Source organism: Rhincodon typus, chromosome 9, assembly GCF_021869965.1.
Source record: "Rhincodon typus isolate 14 chromosome 9, sRhiTyp1.1, whole genome shotgun sequence".
Taxonomy (NCBI): Eukaryota; Metazoa; Chordata; class Chondrichthyes; order Orectolobiformes; family Rhincodontidae; genus Rhincodon; species Rhincodon typus.
This window is the reverse complement of record NC_063340.1, coordinates 48,394,815-48,413,269: the sequence shown is the minus strand read 5'-3', so window position 1 is coordinate 48,413,269 and position 18,455 is coordinate 48,394,815. Positions and strand designations below refer to the sequence as shown.

General features: G+C 38.9%; 1 protein-coding gene across 1 annotated transcript in view; it reads right to left on the bottom strand.

Annotated features, from left to right (window-relative positions):
* LOC109917217 (follicle-stimulating hormone receptor-like) overlaps positions 1 to 16,573 on the bottom strand; it is a 99,499-nt gene extending 82,926 nt beyond the window's left edge. Inside the window, exon 1 of the mRNA XM_048601319.1 lies at positions 16,308 to 16,573. Within this exon, the coding sequence (XP_048457276.1) occupies positions 16,308 to 16,468 (161 nt within the window). The 5' untranslated portion in view covers positions 16,469 to 16,573. The remainder of the gene's footprint in view (positions 1 to 16,307) is intronic.
* Between the last annotated feature and the right edge of the window lie 1,882 nt (positions 16,574 to 18,455).

The following is an 18,455-nucleotide window of genomic DNA, read 5'->3' as shown; positions in this document are numbered from 1 at the left end:
CTAATGGAAATAGATTGGCCCTACCTTCAGGGTTCTGTGAGGTTTCTTTGCATTTTCTTAGAGGCTCCCCTTCCCAGAGGAGAATTACCGTAATTAACTTGGACCCATTCACATCCCACTTACCACTATCAATGAAAGAAGCAGACCATGTTGAACACACACACAATAGTGTGAGAGGCTATGCCAGTGAAAACAACTAACTTTGAGAGTATGGGAAGCCACATTACATCTTACACCTATAAAACATTTAACCATAAGCAACAGCATTGTACACCATACGATTTATACACATGAAGAATGAAAGTCCTCGGTGCCCAATCTGTCCTGAAGTTATCTCTTGACACTTTTTGTTTTTTACATCTACTTTTTGCAATGGTATGTTTGCAAGTATACTTTCATCAATCAATGCCATCACCTTTTGTGAATACATGTCCTCTGGCTTTAATTGATTTCGAGCTTTCTAGTACTCAATAATATTTGTTCTACCTCATTTTGCTATGTAATTTGTACTGATAAATGTCAAGGATCGGGTACTTCAGCACTGAAACAAATATCACGCTGCAACCACAAGCAATCAAATGCTTTAATACCTGATGATTATGTTTGCTACGATCAGTTACGATCAACAAGTTGTAATTGAAATGCAAGCCAACAATGTACCATCAATCCTTCTGTAAATTTATGGTTAGGACAATTGAATTTGCGACACAACATGTTACTCATTTGAAATTTATGCTGCTGGAGCTGAACATTTTCACGTCTTTCTTGTGGGAACAGGCTATCCTCTCTTTTGCTGCAAGTTGCCAAAATGCCTTATTTTCTCTTGATAAGGCCACATCTTCTTAGCAACTACACATACAGTTATTCAGAGTATCAAAATAAGTAAACACATAGTTATTCAGAGTAGCAAAATAACCACTGTAATTAATGCTGCAAAACGGCTGTTGCATTCAACTTAGACCAGAAATCTTTGGAAAATCTTTAAATCTTTACCAATTTCTTCCATGAGGTTAAAACTAATATGTATGCTAAAATCAGGCAATCTGCCAGAAATAGGAGTGCACTCCAGAATTTCAAAGCAAATACTTATACTTCAAGTTTTTTTAATCATTCACTTTCGCGAAGACTTGAGAAAATCCTGGAAAAATGATATAAACAGCCTTTATGCTGTTTGTCCTAAGTTCCCTTGGATTTTCTGCTGGAACCATGGTGAATGATCGAGAAGGATGCTCCAATTTTATAATGTTGAGTGCAATAACAAAGAATATCGAGTTGTCAGAGGTGCTAGCTTTCAAATGACTGCTGATCCCTGACAGCCACTATTCGATAATATTAATATCAGGAAAGCAGACCCTCACTGCATGAAACTACTTGCAACCACTGAGGAAACAAATGGCTTTCTTTTAGTCAAAAGGAGTGAAGGTTTGTCTTCTGAAGCCTGAAAATGAAACAGGCTAAACACACGGGAAGAAAATAAATTACCACAGTACCTCTTTCTCCTCCCCTCAGGAAAATAATTATGTTGCAACAGTTGGAAGTCAGCACCAAAGAGAATAACTCCAATCCATAAATGCATGACTAGCAATCTATTTTACACAGTCAGGTAGTCAAATTACAATGTTTAGTATGGACATGAAAGACATTCAAATTGGCATCTATTGTTACCTTGGGTCTTTTTTCTGCCGAGCTTCAATCCAGTCTTAATTCTGACAACACACTTTGAGGCTAAATGCTAATGATGCATCTTATTTAACTAACATATTGAATGGTATGCAAGAAGTATGTGGGATTTCAAATTTGTGTATAATCTCAGCCAGACAGATGTAATCACATGATTGAGCTTTGAACATCTTAGATGGGAAAGCATCTGTCTAGAAAGGTCATGCCTGTAGCCAATCCCAGCTTTACACCCTTTGAAACAAGAATTGAAATAATTTTGTTCTCAGAAATGGTAGTAGTGGTCCTTTATATTCTGCGTGTAACACTCAGTGGCATTGTGCCATCTGTCTTTCTGGTATTACAGTCTTTCAAAATGGAACTGAATGTGTTTTCTGAATTTGTAACTACGAGTAAAAAAAATTCAGAAAAGCTCATTACAAATGGACATCGAGACAAATTAAACAAACAGGGTGTAATAATGTCAATAAAATTGCAAAATGAATTGTGTGTTTGTGCGTATTTGATATAATTTTCACGAAGTATATTTAGAAACAAAATATTTCATGTAACCACCAAACCTAACAAGCTCCCCAAAGGGAGATGATTTAGTGAATTTCATTGAAATAATATTGACTTTATTATGCATTTTAAAGAGTGTGTTGGATGATTGATTAGGCTGATAATGGTGTATGTTATTTCCTCCCAAAAGGATCACCATTAAAGAGGATAGCTACAAAGAGCTGAAAGTCACTGTTTTTAGGTTGTGTCAGTTGTTTCAAGTTTCAAGGAGGATTCTTCTCTATGAGGCCTGCCAAAATCTCTCACTGCACTTTATCAAACTTACCTCACTAACTACCTACCTCGTCCCTATGATACTTCTCTTACACGATTTTAGCTTATTCTATCCCCACAGTTCCTGGAACAACTTGGCAATGAATATCCACAGAAAAACAACAGCATTCCTGGTGCCTGCACCACCTTTAAAAGGCCACTGTGTACCTGGATGAGGTCTGGCATTCCAGATCTACCTGCTCAATGAAGGAGAGTCATTCTGAAGATGTTGGAGAAGGGGAAAATGGTACTGTGATTGTACAACAGGGATCTGGAGGATGAGGTGGTCCAGGGAGGACTGGCAGAAGAGGCCATGCCACCATGCTCTGGCAGTTTCATCTGAGATCTTTACCCTGGTCAGTGCCATTTCTACATTCCAATGAACGGCCAGCAGTGTTGCAAGAAGATCATCCACTTTCAAATCACTCAATCCATTTCTCTGTATTTTTTCTATATATTCTCTATATTTACCTATATCCCTTCCACCAAAGGGGAAAATTACCATAAAAGGGTGACAAGAGCCAGAATGGGTAGTGTGGTGCCCAACATTAGATTCCTCACCCACCAGAAGGAGAGAATCCTGTTCTTCACAGGACAAGACTGGGACCGCTCCTGTGGGGATGCCAAAACATCTAGGTCCTGCCAATCTGCGAGTTGTAAGTACCACCGCATTCCACTGCAACTGTCTCATATTAACTCCACTGTCAGTGTCACTTTATGCACAAGACCTCTATCCACAGGCTGCGATAGCTTCTTTGTCTCGTGCTTTGCAGATACCAGTGGGATAACTGCAGCCCCTGTGGATATACAGACCACTCCATTGGAAGGCACCTTCTCAAATCCTGAGGAGGACAGGTGCATGGTCTCAGGGATAGCATGGGCAATCTGGTGCCCACAGCCAGCTCAAATACTTAGAATGTCAGATTTACAGAGTTTGCAAGTGCTGAGCACCTCACTGCGACAATTCCACAGCTGGCAGAAGGAACATGTCAGGGCATTGGCACGCAGAGGGCTGCTGGAGACCAGCCACCTGCTCAGCCTCAGGTATGAGAGGACCCAGTTGTGTTGGTGATAAGAGACTTCAGGTGAATGCACAAGGAGGCAAGTACATGAGAGGTAGTGCCCCGCATAGCTGAGAGGCTACAGGAGTGTAGCTAAGCTATGGAGACCCAGCTGACTCAAGAATGTGAGAGCCATAGAGAGGCAGGTCCAGCTGTCTCAGAGTCTGCTGGATACATGCACAGACCTGCACTCCATTGCCTCAGCCACTGGTCCTCATCACCAAAGGTAAGGTGACAGAGGGAATAGGGAACTTGGCACTCACTCCAGAAAACTGCGTGAGCATCTGTATTCAGCAACTCAAAAGTACACAGAGCCTGACTGTTTTTGTGAATGCAGTAGTCAGCATTCTGGTTGCAGAATTGATAGCAGTACTAAACATGATTGTAGAAGCTCAAAACAGGTCGAAATAGTAAAAAACCACTGAAAAAGCTTGTTTAGAAAATTGAAAATTTTAGTAGAGCTGCAAAGGCAAAAAAATTGAATCATAAACCCAGGATACAATGGTCAATATTGAACATTTAAGTAAGTTAATTCCCTTTGTGAAAGGGTGAGCATTGTTACATTTATGTAAAGTTATAAATTAGGACAACTAAAGAAGGCTTAAATTACCCAACTTTGTAAAGGAATATTGTTGTGGCCGTTTAAAATAATCAGGCAAAAGCTGCAAAAACAATCTTTAAAAGAGGATATTCATTAACAATATCAGTAACACAGCAATAAAAATTGACCAATTGGAGTGGAAAAAGTGAAAGCTGAGAAACAGTTTAATTATTACGTGTTTTGAGGGAAGATGAACCTTAATTGCGCATCAGAATATATTCTTAAAAATACAAAAATATCATGAAGCCTGTTTGTCCACTTAAAATGGCATGAATAAACATAAAATTTCTGAAGAGGGAAAGAAGAGAAGAAAAATCTGCATTAAAACAACCAGCTTCTTAATGACAAAACTTTTATTTGCAATTTATCTTCATTATACAGTAATTTTTAAAACATTCAAAACTAAAGAAAAAACTTGCTGCCCAAGAGATAATATTTAACACATTTGAAGTATTTATGCAACTTAGAATACAGAGGAGAAAGGCTAATCTGTAAACAATTAAAACATTTCTGCAATAGCTTTCAAGTAAATCATTTAAATGAGAGAAACATCACATTTAAAATCAAAAATACTTCAGCTATGGGACTAAATTAGATTATATCAAAAATATAATTCCTGCACTACAGAATTGTTATGAAAGAAGTCCAAAGAAAATCAATGAGACACTTATTTATTCTGTATGTTCAATTGCAGATCAGGTGTTAAAAGTGCGGATTATAAGTGAGGAGACAAATACCTTTGAAAATGTTGTCAAAGTATGTGACAATTACTTTATATTAAGAACTAATATTATGATAGAGTGCATAAGATTTAACAGAGGAATTCAGCCCTGAAAGGAACCTTTATTAAGGATCTTTTATGGTTTTTCAGAATTTTGTGATTGTGATGATTTGCAACCAGAACTAATTCAAGACAGAATTGTGGTCAGACTGTGATCACAAGATAGACCAACATAAAACATCTTCAAATTCTTTAGAATTTGTTAGAATTCGATGTTCCAGATGTGCAGTTAAAGAAACCATCAAAACCGAAACAATGTCCAGTTTTAAGCCATTTCGACTTCTGTTACAAAGTGGAACGACTACAGAAAATGTGTAAAAGTCAAAGACAACCACAGAACTAATAATACTTACTTGCGCAAAGAAATTAACACCTTAAAGCAACATCTTGGGAAGATGTTCCAGGATATAACACTATTGCACAAATCTCAACGGTATGCCACCTTAGAAGATGTGAATAAACCATTACTTGCAGTAATAGGTGACTTCTCTAAATTAGATATGACAGAGATCATACAGAGTCATGGTCATCTAACTCATTTCAAACTTGACACCATTGTGATTGTTATTACCTTATGTGAAAGTAAAAGCTTGGTTAAGGAGAATGAAACTACAACTTTCTGACAGATGCAGATAGAATAATGCTCAAATTCAAAGCAATGCCGAGAATAGTCTTAAAATTCCAAGGTTGACACCAAGTGGAACAGGTACACTTCATCAAAAAGCAATGCCTCCCAGTCTGAGCAGAAAACTGACTTCGCTCTTAAAGTCCTATTTTGTTTCGAAGAACCTCAACCAGCTCAGAAGCAAAATGCAAGTGATCAACATAACTTTACACACATAGGTATCAGAAGAATGATCATTGAAGCAAGAGAAAATATACATAATTTAGGTTGATATCTGACATCTCTTCATGATTGAAGAAGCAAAAGATGTTACTGTTTTTTCAGGTTTGGAGGAATTGTTCAAATATCATCCAGCTTTTTTGTTTGAAAAGCTGATCACGAGGTATCCATGATATTAAACTTACCAAATGCTAATAGTATACTTGATGATGGTATTATACAAAAAGCATATGTGCGAGAATGGAAGGATCACACGTCTACCACATCGCAAGGTTAAAACGGAGAAGATTATTTCATTGAGAAACATAACTATCTTCTCTGATACATTTTGAGAACGTTAAGAATGCTCCAAGTGGAATAAACATTCAACAGCAATACTGATGCCAAAAAATGTCCTCTGTAAAGTGCATCTGGTCCCCTTTAAGATTCCACACATGTTTTTTATTAAGACTGAGCAGATCGTCTGCTGAAGAATTCATGTGAACATCTTTCCCACACAGTAACAGTAACTTAGACTAATCCCAAAAAGAAGTATTGGTGGCAATGAAGCTAAACAGAAGGCTCCAGTGGACATGACCACAGTACATAACATGTAGGGAGTACTGATATTTGAAAAATACAGCACATTCAATTAGACAAGTAGGGAGTATTTCATCACAGTCCTGACCTGTGCCGTGTGGATGGGGGTAGGCTTTGGGGAGTAGTGAAGATAAGTTAGTCACTGTAGAATTCCTAGTCTCTGACTTGCTCTTGGAACTCACACCTCCCCTGTCTTCTAGCCCCTGCACCGTCAGCTAATAAGAACAACTTTTTGTCGACTTTATCTAAAACTGTTACAATCATGAACACTTGTATCAAATCTCCCCTCAATATCCTTTGTTGCAAGGGAAAAAAAAACCTTAATTTATCCAAACTAACCTTTTAGCTGAAGTCCCTCATCACTGGAACTACTCTGGTAAATGTCCTTTGTACCCTCTCAAGAACTCACACATTCTTAATAATGAGTGGCGATCAGAACTAGATACAACTCTCTAGCTGTATTTTAGCCAAAGCTTCATAAATGTTCAGGGTAGCTTCCCTGCTTTTGCATTAAACTTGTCTAAGTTTGAAGCCCAAGGTTCCCTGTCTATTGTGAACGACTCTCTCAGTATCTCCTATTACCTTCACAGATCAATGCACATGTATCCACGGGTGTCTGTACACACTTTAATATTGTCTCTCTCTCTCTATTCCTTCTTCGAAAATACATCATCACACATTCTGCAATATTAAATTCCATCTGAAATACAGCTGCCCCTTCTACTAAAAACAAAAATGGGAAACCATTTAAATATGGAAGAGACATTTTAAGTTTAACATGCCATCTCTATCAGCAAGATAATTCACACAATTGCTTCAGCTTCAGCTCTCACCACTTTTTTGCCCTCCACCAATAATGATAGGGTCCCCATTGTCCTCACCTACCATCCCATCTGCAAACACATCCGGAGGATCATTAGCTGCCATTTCGGCCACTTCCAGCAGGATGCCACCATCAAACACATATCCCCCTCTCCTTCCTTGTCAGCCTTCTGCAAGGACTGTTCCCTCTGGGGCACCCTGGTCCACTCCTCCTTCACTCCCAACACACCTCCACAGCCCCACAACACCTTCCCCTGCAATCACAGGAGGTGTAATATCTGCCTGTTTGCTTCCACCTTCCTCAGTATCCAAGGGCCCAAACACACCCTCCAGGTGAAGCAGCATTTTACCTGCATTTCACTCAATCTAGACTATTGTATTTGCTATTCAAAATGAGGTTTCCTCTACACTGAGAAAACGAAGTGTAGATTGGGTTACCGCTTCGCAAAACACCTATGTCCTGTCCACATAAAAGACCCTGAACTTCCTGTTGCCTGCCACTTCAACACACCACCTTGCTCCCTGGCCAACATCTCTGTCTCAGGCTTGCTGCAGTGCTCCAGCGCAGATCAGCACAACTCTCCAACATTCTAGACTCATTATTGAGTTCAACTATTTTAGGGCCATGTGCTTACTCCAACCCCCACACACCAGGCCTTGTTATCACATAGTCTGCTATTACACACAGCCAATTGTTAGTCACAAAGAGTCCCCATTGGCAGCTATTCTCCTAGGCTGACCGTTATCCACTCCTTTATCTGTCCAACTGTCCTTCTCTCTCTCTGGGCTCTGTCTCCACCTATTGTTTACTCCTTACCTCTGCCCCCACCCTATCCTCTACATAAAAAATATTTCTTTCCTTGCACCTTCATTTCTGAAGAAGGGTCACTGGATTGAAAACATTAACTCTGATTTCTCTTCAGTGATGCTGACAAACCTGCTCACTTTTTCCAACAATTTCTAAATTCCTCATCAGCTCTGTCTCAAATGTGTGACCCCTTATTCTGAGATTATGCCCTCTGGTCCTAGTCTATCCCCCAAGGGGAAACAGCGTTCCCACGTCTATCCTGTCAAGTCCCCTAAGAATCGGGTATAAGCCAATAATGTCATCTCTTGTTTTTCTATCTTCCATTGAGTATAGGCCCAAACTACTCAACCTCTCCTCATAAGACATGATGCTCATTAGCAGCAATGTGCCCTATCTAGAAGATGGAACAACAGAAATTCAGCAAAGGTCCATAGATAACATCTTCCAAACCTGCAAACACCTCCATCTAGGAGGACAAGGGCAACAGATACATGGGAGCAACATCATCTGCAAGTTTCCCTCCAAGCAACTCACCATCCTGACTGGAAAATATATCACCGTTCCTTCATGGTCGCTGGGTCAAAATGCTGAAACTCCCTCCTTAAGAGCATTGTGTGTCTACCTACAGCACATGAAGTGCAGCGGTTCAAGAAGGCATCTCACCACCACCTTCTCAAGAGTAACTAGGGACAGGCAATAAATGCTGATCAGGCAGTGATGCCCATATCCCATGTGTGCGAGAATATAAAGAAGTCTCTCCATATGCAGGACTAGGCTAGTGAACCTTCTTTGGACTGCCTCCAATGCCAATATATCTCTCCTTAGATAACGGGCCTGAAATGGTTCATGGTATTCCAGCTGTGGTCGGCCTAGTGCCTTGTATGTTTTAGAAAAAATGTCCTACTTTTAAACTTTATTCTCTTTGAAGTAAAGGCGAACATTCAATTTGCCTTCCCTATTAATCACTGAACTTGGATGCTAGCATTTTGCTAGCAAATCCATCGTTTTTGCAGTATGCTGCAGCCTTTGTTCATTTGAATAATATTCAGCTCCTTTACTCTTCCTATCAAAGTACATAACCTCACATTTCCCTATAGTACCTTTCATCTACCAAGTTTTTGTCCAGTCACTGAATTTGTCTATATTCCTCTATAGACTCTTTGTGTCATCCTCACCAATTGCCTTTCCACCTTTTTTATGTATTCACAAACTATAGTTGGCTATAGTATATTCATTTTCCTCATCCAAGTCATCAATTCATTATTTCAGAGTCATGTTTCCATTGTTGCCATTACATCATATTCACACAGTTATTAGTCCTTATAGCTCAGCAACCTTATTTACCAAACTTTGTGTGTTTACATACATGTATTTTAAACCGATCTTTGCATTCATTGTAAACTATTTAGTTTGCAACTATCTAATAATATTACTTTCTTCTTTAGTACTGTGCAACACGTTACATTGTTTGTGCTGGAGTGCATCCCCCTGCCAATTCAGTTCAAACCTTCCCTTATCCCACTAACGAATCTTCCCAACAGGATCAAAAACAGAACGTTTTGGAAAAGCTCAGCAGGTCTGGCAGCATCTGTGAAGAAACAAATCAGAGTTAATGTTTCGGGTCCAGTGACCCTTCCTCAGAACTGCTAAGGTGCAACAGTACTATTCTAAATAGGTGCTTCCCATCTGGAACTGCTACAAATGCCCGAAGAATCTAAAGCTCACCTTCCTGCACCATGACTCAAGCCACAAATTGATCTTCTCTACTTTCTGAGTTCTGTCCTAGCTAGCAAATGCCACTGGGAGTAATCTAAAATTTAGCACTTTTGCAATTTAAAGAAGGTTGAAAGATTATGTCATATTGTTTACAATTTCCACATTTATTTCCCTTTGGCAAACTGGCATGCAACCCATCGAGATGAGGCTGATCATCCATTCCCCATTTCTCAATCCACTTAGCTCAGCTCATTCCCCAGAATCTCATCCTTCCTTGTTTGAACAAGAACATAACGGGTCAAGGAAGTTCTCTTGAGCACTTTCCTACTTTTTGATTTCTTCCGTAGTTCCTAAAAATCTGAACATGGAATTTGCAGATATTGAGGACATAAGAGCTTAGCACTGAAGTATACTTGGATTTTTATTAATTCTCTTCATTCTGCAGGAAATTCTGTAGCCTCTCTATGCTGCCCATTAAGCTGGTACAAGGTGGCAACACATGATAAGGGACTCATGAAGTTGGTTATAACACTGCCTGGATGTCCCCCATCTCTTTGTTTCTTCTGTGCGGTCCTGTGCCCGTTGGTGACAGAGACTGGACTGAATTCTTTCACATATCATCACTTCCAGAAGTTGCTGACACCTAGTACTGGCTAGATAGTGGCATAAATCATACAGACATTAGTATACCAGTCATCTCTTACTTTTCCAGTTGGTCACCCACCCACCATCCGGCACTCTCACTTCTTAAAGTGTTTGATGCAAGAAATTCTCATTCTGCCTAATGATCCACAATGATTCCACCTGCCCTGCAAGTGAGCAAATCCTGACCTTAAGCAGTTGGAGACACTTCGTACATATGTTGTCCCTCAAGATACATGAAGTACCCAACGGTTACCAGGAATAATAAAGACGCAGATGATCAGGAGGTTGGAGAGCTCCTCAAATGAGGGAAGCCTTTGTCACTGTGGGGGTCATTCATGAGGAATGAACTGTAACCGTGAGACTTCAAACAAGCTACCAGGATTCACCACATGATGTGTGACCACACATAACACCATCACCATTGGTAAAATACCAGTCATTCATTTGCCTCTCAAAACAATATGGGCATTTTTGTTTTGTGCCAGATGAATGTATCTCAACGGTGTGTGAGTTCTGTCACATTCAAAGCTCATATAAAGAATAAAAAAGATGTTGTTGCACTGAAATCTAACATGCTGTTACTTTCCAGGTTTAAGAAAGTGGATAAACCAGGAGTTGATTAAAATTAATGCATCCATAGATACCAATCGCAAATGAGGTCAAAGACTGCCAGATTTCAACACAAGCACCATCTGGTGCCAGTATGGAACATCTTTCATAGAAACTCATGGCTGATGCCACCTTCAGAACCATGAGTAAATCCAGTCACAATCTGAAAGAATGGTTTGAAGGTGCTGTAATCAATTAAACTCTGTTGCTGAGGTTAAAATCATGCAAACGCCACCGATCTCTTCAGCAATACCAAGTAGTTGGACATATGTGTGTTAATTTAGTCATTTTGTTTTCCCCTACCTTTATCATGTTCTGATGTTACAAACCTGTAGCAACAAAAAAAGAAATCTCCATCCACTTTTACTGCTATTTGATGTGTGACTAATGGATAATTTATGTGCTAGCAAAATTAAACTTACAAATGTGTTTCACTGTAACCAGGTGACAATTATAATTAAATGTGGAAAATGTATGATTAACATAATTTATTGGTACTTTAGTCACTCCTTATTGTTGCTTATAGTTCAGTGTGGAAAATGCTAGGTAAAAGTTAAATAATTGCTAAAATAAACACTGCAATGGTTACTCTTCCAGCGGTTAGCAATACCAAAGAAAAGATTATTCCAGCCATTTAGCTTATAACTGCGTACAAGTGATTTTCCCTACCTTTTGGGAACAGAGCAATGATTTATAAATGCTCCTTTCATTCTAAAAATAAACGCTATGATTCTGGTGTCTGGTCACATTTATCATTAAGAACTACTGTTAACAAAGGAGACATTCTTAACAATGGTTCTTCAGATATTCCTGGGAAGAACTGTCCTGACTAGGAGAGATAAGTAGAAAGACATTGTGAGTGACTTCTTATGTTCTAAAATTAGCAAGAAGCACATTGCTCGTCAGTAGAAATGGAACAGTACCATATAGTTTTATCTACATTGGTGACTGGAACAACTCTTGTAAAGTTTGGTATCTCTGAGATAAGAATTTCAGCCAGCTGGTCACATTATGTTCTGAGAGAATGAAGGGAGCATTGCCTGAGATGTAAGCAAACACAGTATATTCAACAATATAAAATTTGCACAATGAAGATTAAAGATTTTGATGATGCACGGGAGTTTAAAGGCTGCAAATCCCATTGTTCTTGGTGTATATCATGTTAGAATGAAATGGTAAGTATACTTACATTGAAGAAGGAAAAGTAAAACCTTATAACTAAATTTCTTGTGCAGATGAAATTTATGTATGCTACAGTACTTACTTCCATCCAAGACAAACAATATATTTATTAGACAATGCATCAATTTAAGATAACAGTAGTTTACAGATGTCAAATTAAACAGAATGCTTCAAACAGCACTAACATATGAACAGCCATTCAGCCCCTCAAACCTGCTTCCCCATTCAATATGATCGTGGCTGATCCGATTTCAACATCAACTCTACACTATTGCATTCTCTGATAACCTTTCATCCCCTTGGTAATTCAAAATCTTTTTATCTCCGCCAAAAGTATTTAAAGCTTCTGCATCCCCTGCTTTTTGAATAAGGGAATTGTAAAGAGTTGCAAACTTCTGAGGGAACTTTTCTTTCATCATCTCTGTGTTAAATGGATGGCCTCCTACTTTTAAACTGTGACCCCAAGTGCTAGATCTTCCTGAAAAAGGAAACATTCTTTCCACATCCACCTGGTTAAGACACCTCAGGATCTCACATGGTGAAATTAAGTCACTGCTGACTCTTCCAAACTCCAGAGAACACAGGCCTAACCTTTCTAGATTTTCTTCATAAGGTACTTGAACTCATTCCAGGTTTAAGTCTATGAAATCTTCTCTGATCTGCTTCCAACACATTAACACACTTCCCTAAGTACAGTGACCAGTACTATACACAGTACTCCAGATGCGATCTCACCAATGCCCTGTATAACTGAAGCATAACTTCTTACTCTTGCATTCAATTCCCCTTGCAGTAGAACAACACTCTCTTAGATTTCCTGATTACCTGTACCTGCATACTACCTTCTCGGATTCACACATTAGAAAACCTAGATCTCTCTATATTTCAGACCTCTGCAATCTCACAACATTTTGAGAATATACATCCTTCTCATTCTTTCTGCCAAAACAGACAATTTCACACTTTCCTAAATTATGCCCAATTTACCAGATTGTTGCCGATTCACTTAACCAATTATGTTTTTTTGTAGGCTCCTTATGTCCTCTTTTCAACTCACTTTCCTACCTAACTTTGTGTCATCAGCATGTTTAGCTACCAGGCCTTTGGTCCCTTCATTCAAATCATTTCTATGAATCATGAAGGATTAAGGCCTCGGTGCTGACTCCTTTCTAACACCACTCATGACATCCTGCCAGCCTGAAAAATTTATTCCCATCCTCTGCTTCCTGTTAGCTATTTTCTGCAATAACCTTTATTGTGGCACCTTATCAAATGACTTAGGCAAATTTGAATTCAATACGTCCACTGGTTATCCTTGATCCATAGCACAAGATACTTCTTCAAAAAGGCCCAATAAATTAGGTAAACATGGTTTCTATTTGACCAACCAATGTTTTATCCACCTTTTTCACCTTGAACGTACCCAAGTGCCCTGCTATAACATCTTTAATAATAGCTTCTAACATTATTCCTATGACAGATGTTAAGACAACTGATCTGCAGTTTCCTGCTTTCTGCCTCCCTCCCTTTTCTAAAAAAGGAGTGACTTTATCTATTCTCCCATTTGAATCATAGAATCCCTACAGTGTGGAAACAGGCTATTTGGCCCATCGAGTCCACACTGGCACTCCAAAGAGGCATCCCATCCTAACCCTGTAACCCCACATTTCCCATGGTCAATCCACCTAGCCTGCACATCTTTGGACTATGAAAGGAAATCAGAGGAAACCCACACAGACTCAAGGAGAATGTGCAAACTCCACACAGACCATTGCCTAAGGGTGGAATCAAACCCAGGTCCCTGGCGCTGTGAGACAGCAGTGCTAACCACTGAGCCACCGTAATTTAATGGAACCTTACTTGAATCTAACAAGTCTTAGAAAACTAAAACAAATGCAGTGACTGTCTCATCAGCCAATTCTTTTAAGTTTCCAGAATGAAATCCAGCAGGATCTGTGGACTTGTCAACTTGCAGTTCCAACAAGGTACTGAATTGAAGGGAAACTTTATATCTCACTTCTAAATCAAAAACAAAATTCTTTATGAAGTACAAACATTTTAGACAACTCATTTATAAGTAATGTTTTTCCAAATATAACTCTGGTCCAAGTATTGGTGAAGAAAATTAATCTTTTTGAAAAACAGCTTTAATGACAAACATATGCACTAAAAAATCCATGCACTCCACCATGTGTTTCACAAGTTTAATTATGAAGGCATCAGAGCCACTTACTTTTAGTGAGTCATTTGAATGAAACTGACTATAAATCATATCTCTTTTTCTCTTCTTTCCAAGATACTATGGCTTTTCCATTTTGGTCATCATCACGTGTTCAGTGTCACAGTTCAATTTTGAAAATCCACGTATGGTGCTTTCTAATCCCTCTGCTTTCGCAGAATTCCAGTCTGGATGCATTCACTGCTAATTGTATTTTTCCCATCCCAAATCCATTCTGTTCCTACACGCTAGCCATGCTTTAATTGTGATAGAACATAAAGCCAATAATATTTTAGAATCAGGAAAAAAATGTGAAATGAAAGAGAAGATTATTCAATGCATCAACCCCATCAACCAGTCTTCTCAACATATCTCTCAATTTTCTCCCCTCAATCTATTTATACTCGGTTTCAATTTCTTCTCCTTGGAAATTGGAGAACTTCACTTGGGGTGAAAAGATGCTTTTTTTCCTTCTAACACTCAAAATCCTAATTATTAACTATTATTTCTGGCATTTGAACAATTTTCTTTGGCAAATTTTGTCAATTTTCTTTGTATCCAGAAAACTGTAACCAAATTATCTCAAAGCAATCTTTCTTTTTTTTAATTTTTGAGTCAGTCAACATGTTCTTCCAGTTGACACAAATTATGTAAGTACATCCTAAAATAAAGTACACACACAAAAAAGCTAAGTACAGACTAACTCTCCCCTTCATGCATTTTCTCCAATCCAGGTTATTTGCTTTTTAAAACAATTCTTCTAGTGAAAGCATTGGAAATCTTCATCTTTTTCTTACATCTTCAACACTGAGTGTACCCAAGACAGCAGTTCAAAGCAATAGCTCACTACCTCCTTCCAAAGGGCACCTAGGGATGAACAATAAATACCGGCCTAGCTAGCGATATCCACAACACATGAAAGAAGATAACCATAAAAATTGGCAGAGATTTGATCTTTTTCAGTACATCTCCTCGAAATGGTGACAACTTTTGTTTTATTTCAAAGCAGACACATTTCTCATGTGTCGCTTTATTTTCACAGACATACGCCTCACAAAAGACTTGCCACTAAAGGTTAAACAGCAGCCCCACTCTGAAGGCAATGAAGCATCACGTCAAGAAGTCTTTTCACGCACAACAATCATGCCAGATGCCCTTTTATTCATCAAACTGAGTTTTTAATGTACAGTCTTTTCCACAGAATTGAGAAGACAAGACACTAAGAAAATCAGTATTCCAAGATCAACAAGCAACAGATTTAAGATAGAGCAGTTACTGTAAAAGAGTAAGACAACAGAATGAGAAGGTGGTTCACTGTTGGGGATAATTTCTATGCCTGTACTTTTGGATGAGGGGTGAGAACCCAGTCCCTTAATTGCATCTCTGATGAAAACAGAAGACTAAAAGAGGTGGGTTCTAATCTTGACCAACAGTGATCCCCTAACAGATATCATTAAAACAAGATGATCTAATAATTTAAGTCATTGTCATTTTTTTTTGGGGGGGGGGTGACTTGCAGTGTCCAGGTTGGCTGCCCAGTAGCTAGTGGCTACATTTAATTGTCCCGGATGCCTAAACAGTGGCAATGAAATGTAAGTTCTTTCTTTTCAGTAGGTTCAGTGTTTAAATCACATCACAGTTGAAAGCATGTGGATTGTCACAAGCTGAGCGCCTTGTCCTGAAACATTTATAAATCCAGGTTTATCGAACAGTATTTCGATAAGTGAAATTATTTTAAAAATAAGTTGTCAACATATATATAGTACATTCTTGATAAACGAAAGTCGCACTGTAGCGCCGTTCTTCCCCCAAACTCTCCCAGAGCAGCGAATGCTTTGGACACTCAAAAACCATGAAAGTTAGGGTTAGGGTGGAAAGTGCAGTTTCAGTTTAGGTTCAGTTTTCTCACAGCTGCCCCGCCTCGACTACAGAATAAACGTGATGTACTCACAGTTTGCGGGAGCCTCTGGAAAACCCTTTTGGAACATGATCGACTTCGCTGCCTTCACAAGTGACACGATCGTCCGCTTTACAGCTGCAAAGTTTGGGGCAGTTAGCACAGGAGATAGGATGCAGGACCAGGCAGAGAAGCAAGAGCAAAAGCCGAGGCATTTTTTTTAAATACTCGCTTCACATAGTTCTGAATGTTCCAAGGAAGCCCCGATGCTGGAAAATGCGAGTTAATTGTAGCACTTTTAGTTTATCGCCCCGTAACAGTATCAGACGTATCTGAAGTTCAGTGTTATTGGCATCCCGGAGGCGGAGCTACAGGAGTGTGGCTGGGGGAGAGACACTTCCAGGATGGGAAACAACATCATTTACAATGTGCATCCAATCCCACTCTGGGACATTATCCTGATACTGCTCGATTGACCTCAGAACCCCATGAGACCCCCTTATTAGAGGGTAAGATGGTCAAGCAAACTTTCCAGGGCATTTTTACAACTTGTCTGATTCCTCTCTTGCCGAAGATACGGTGACCTTCCGCGGGAACATAGTAAAACCGCACTGTAACTAAATTAACCAGACACAAAGAAAACAGTTTATAAAACTTAATAGCCAAGCCTTTCATTATTGAAACATAAATAGTTGCAAAAAGTGTTATTTCAAGTCTGTTCAATAATTCAAAGTCTGCATTTTTCGGCCACAAATAGCTTAAATGGAACATCATGAAATCTTTTCGGTAAAAGGAGGGAAAATCGTTTACTGGGATCAATTTGGAAATGCAAAATGTTGCCATCCAGAGAGTTGGGTTCAAATGTTAACACAGCCTCTGGAGAAGTAAAAGTCAGTTAATTAAACATGTCTGGAATTTTGCTTTAAAAACTTCTTGAATCAGTAATGATGGTCGCAAAACAACTTGAATGTGTTAAAAAAAAACCTGTCCAGTTCACTTTGTGTCCTTTAGGGAAGGAAATATGCCATCCTTACGCGGTCTAGCCTGCGTGTGAGTGCAAATTTGCTCCAAAGTGATTTTTCAGTGCCTTCTAAAACAGTTTAGCCAATTACTTGGCTTTGAAGAAAATGGCTTACCTTCTCCTCAAAGACAATAAGGGATTGCTAATAACTCCTGTCCCTGCCCGCAATGCCCACATTCCATGAATGAATATGATCATTGAATTAGGGAAGATGTTGAAATTATCAGATTAAAATCAACTTGAAGCTTCAGAGAACACACTAGTAATTAATGTGAAGGATTACTGTTTCCTCCAATTTACAGAGGAATATATGAATATCATGTCACCTAAATGATAAATAGATGTGGATGAAATTGATTCAGTTGGGCATAATCGGCACAGATTTGAAAATGGAAAATCGTGTTTGACAAACTTGGAGATTTTTTGAGGATGTTACTAACAAAATTGATGAAGGGAGTCAACAGATGTAGCATATTTAGATTTTCAGAAGAGCTTTGATGAGTTCCCCTATAGAAAGTTAGTAGCAAAATTGAAGCACATGGAATAGGAGGAGTGTACTGGCATGGACTGGTGATTGGTTAACAGGGAGAAAATAGAGGAGCAATAAATGGGTCATCCTTGCATTGGCAGACTGTGATTAGCATGATACCATAAGGATCAGTGCTTGGGCCCCAGTTATTTATACATATATCAGTGATTGGATGTGGGGACCAAATGTAATTTGGTGAACGATACAGAGCAATCAAGAATGTTTGTTATTAGGAGAATGCAAACATTTTTAGGACAATTTGGACAGGCTTGGTAAATTAGCATGAATGTGATGGATGGAATATAATGTGGGAAAACATGAGGTTTTACAGAGGCTCAGCTTTTGAGTATCTTCAGAGTAGAAGTTGATACAGTTTTGGTTATTAATTGGGGTGAAGGTAGAGCAAAAGGTATTGAAGCACTCAGTCAAAGATGATAGTATTAAACGGTGGAACAGTCTCAATGGTCTGAATGGTCCACCCTTTTACCTACGATCCAGAAGGCGAAATTGAAATAGAATTAAATATTTCTGAAAGAGAGATGCAATTGAACCTTTTTTTCCTTTTGTATACATCAGGGCAAACACAGAATGCCAAATTTCAAACAATTGTAGCAATATATTCTCCAGGACAAAAGGTTGCTGATCACTTGGA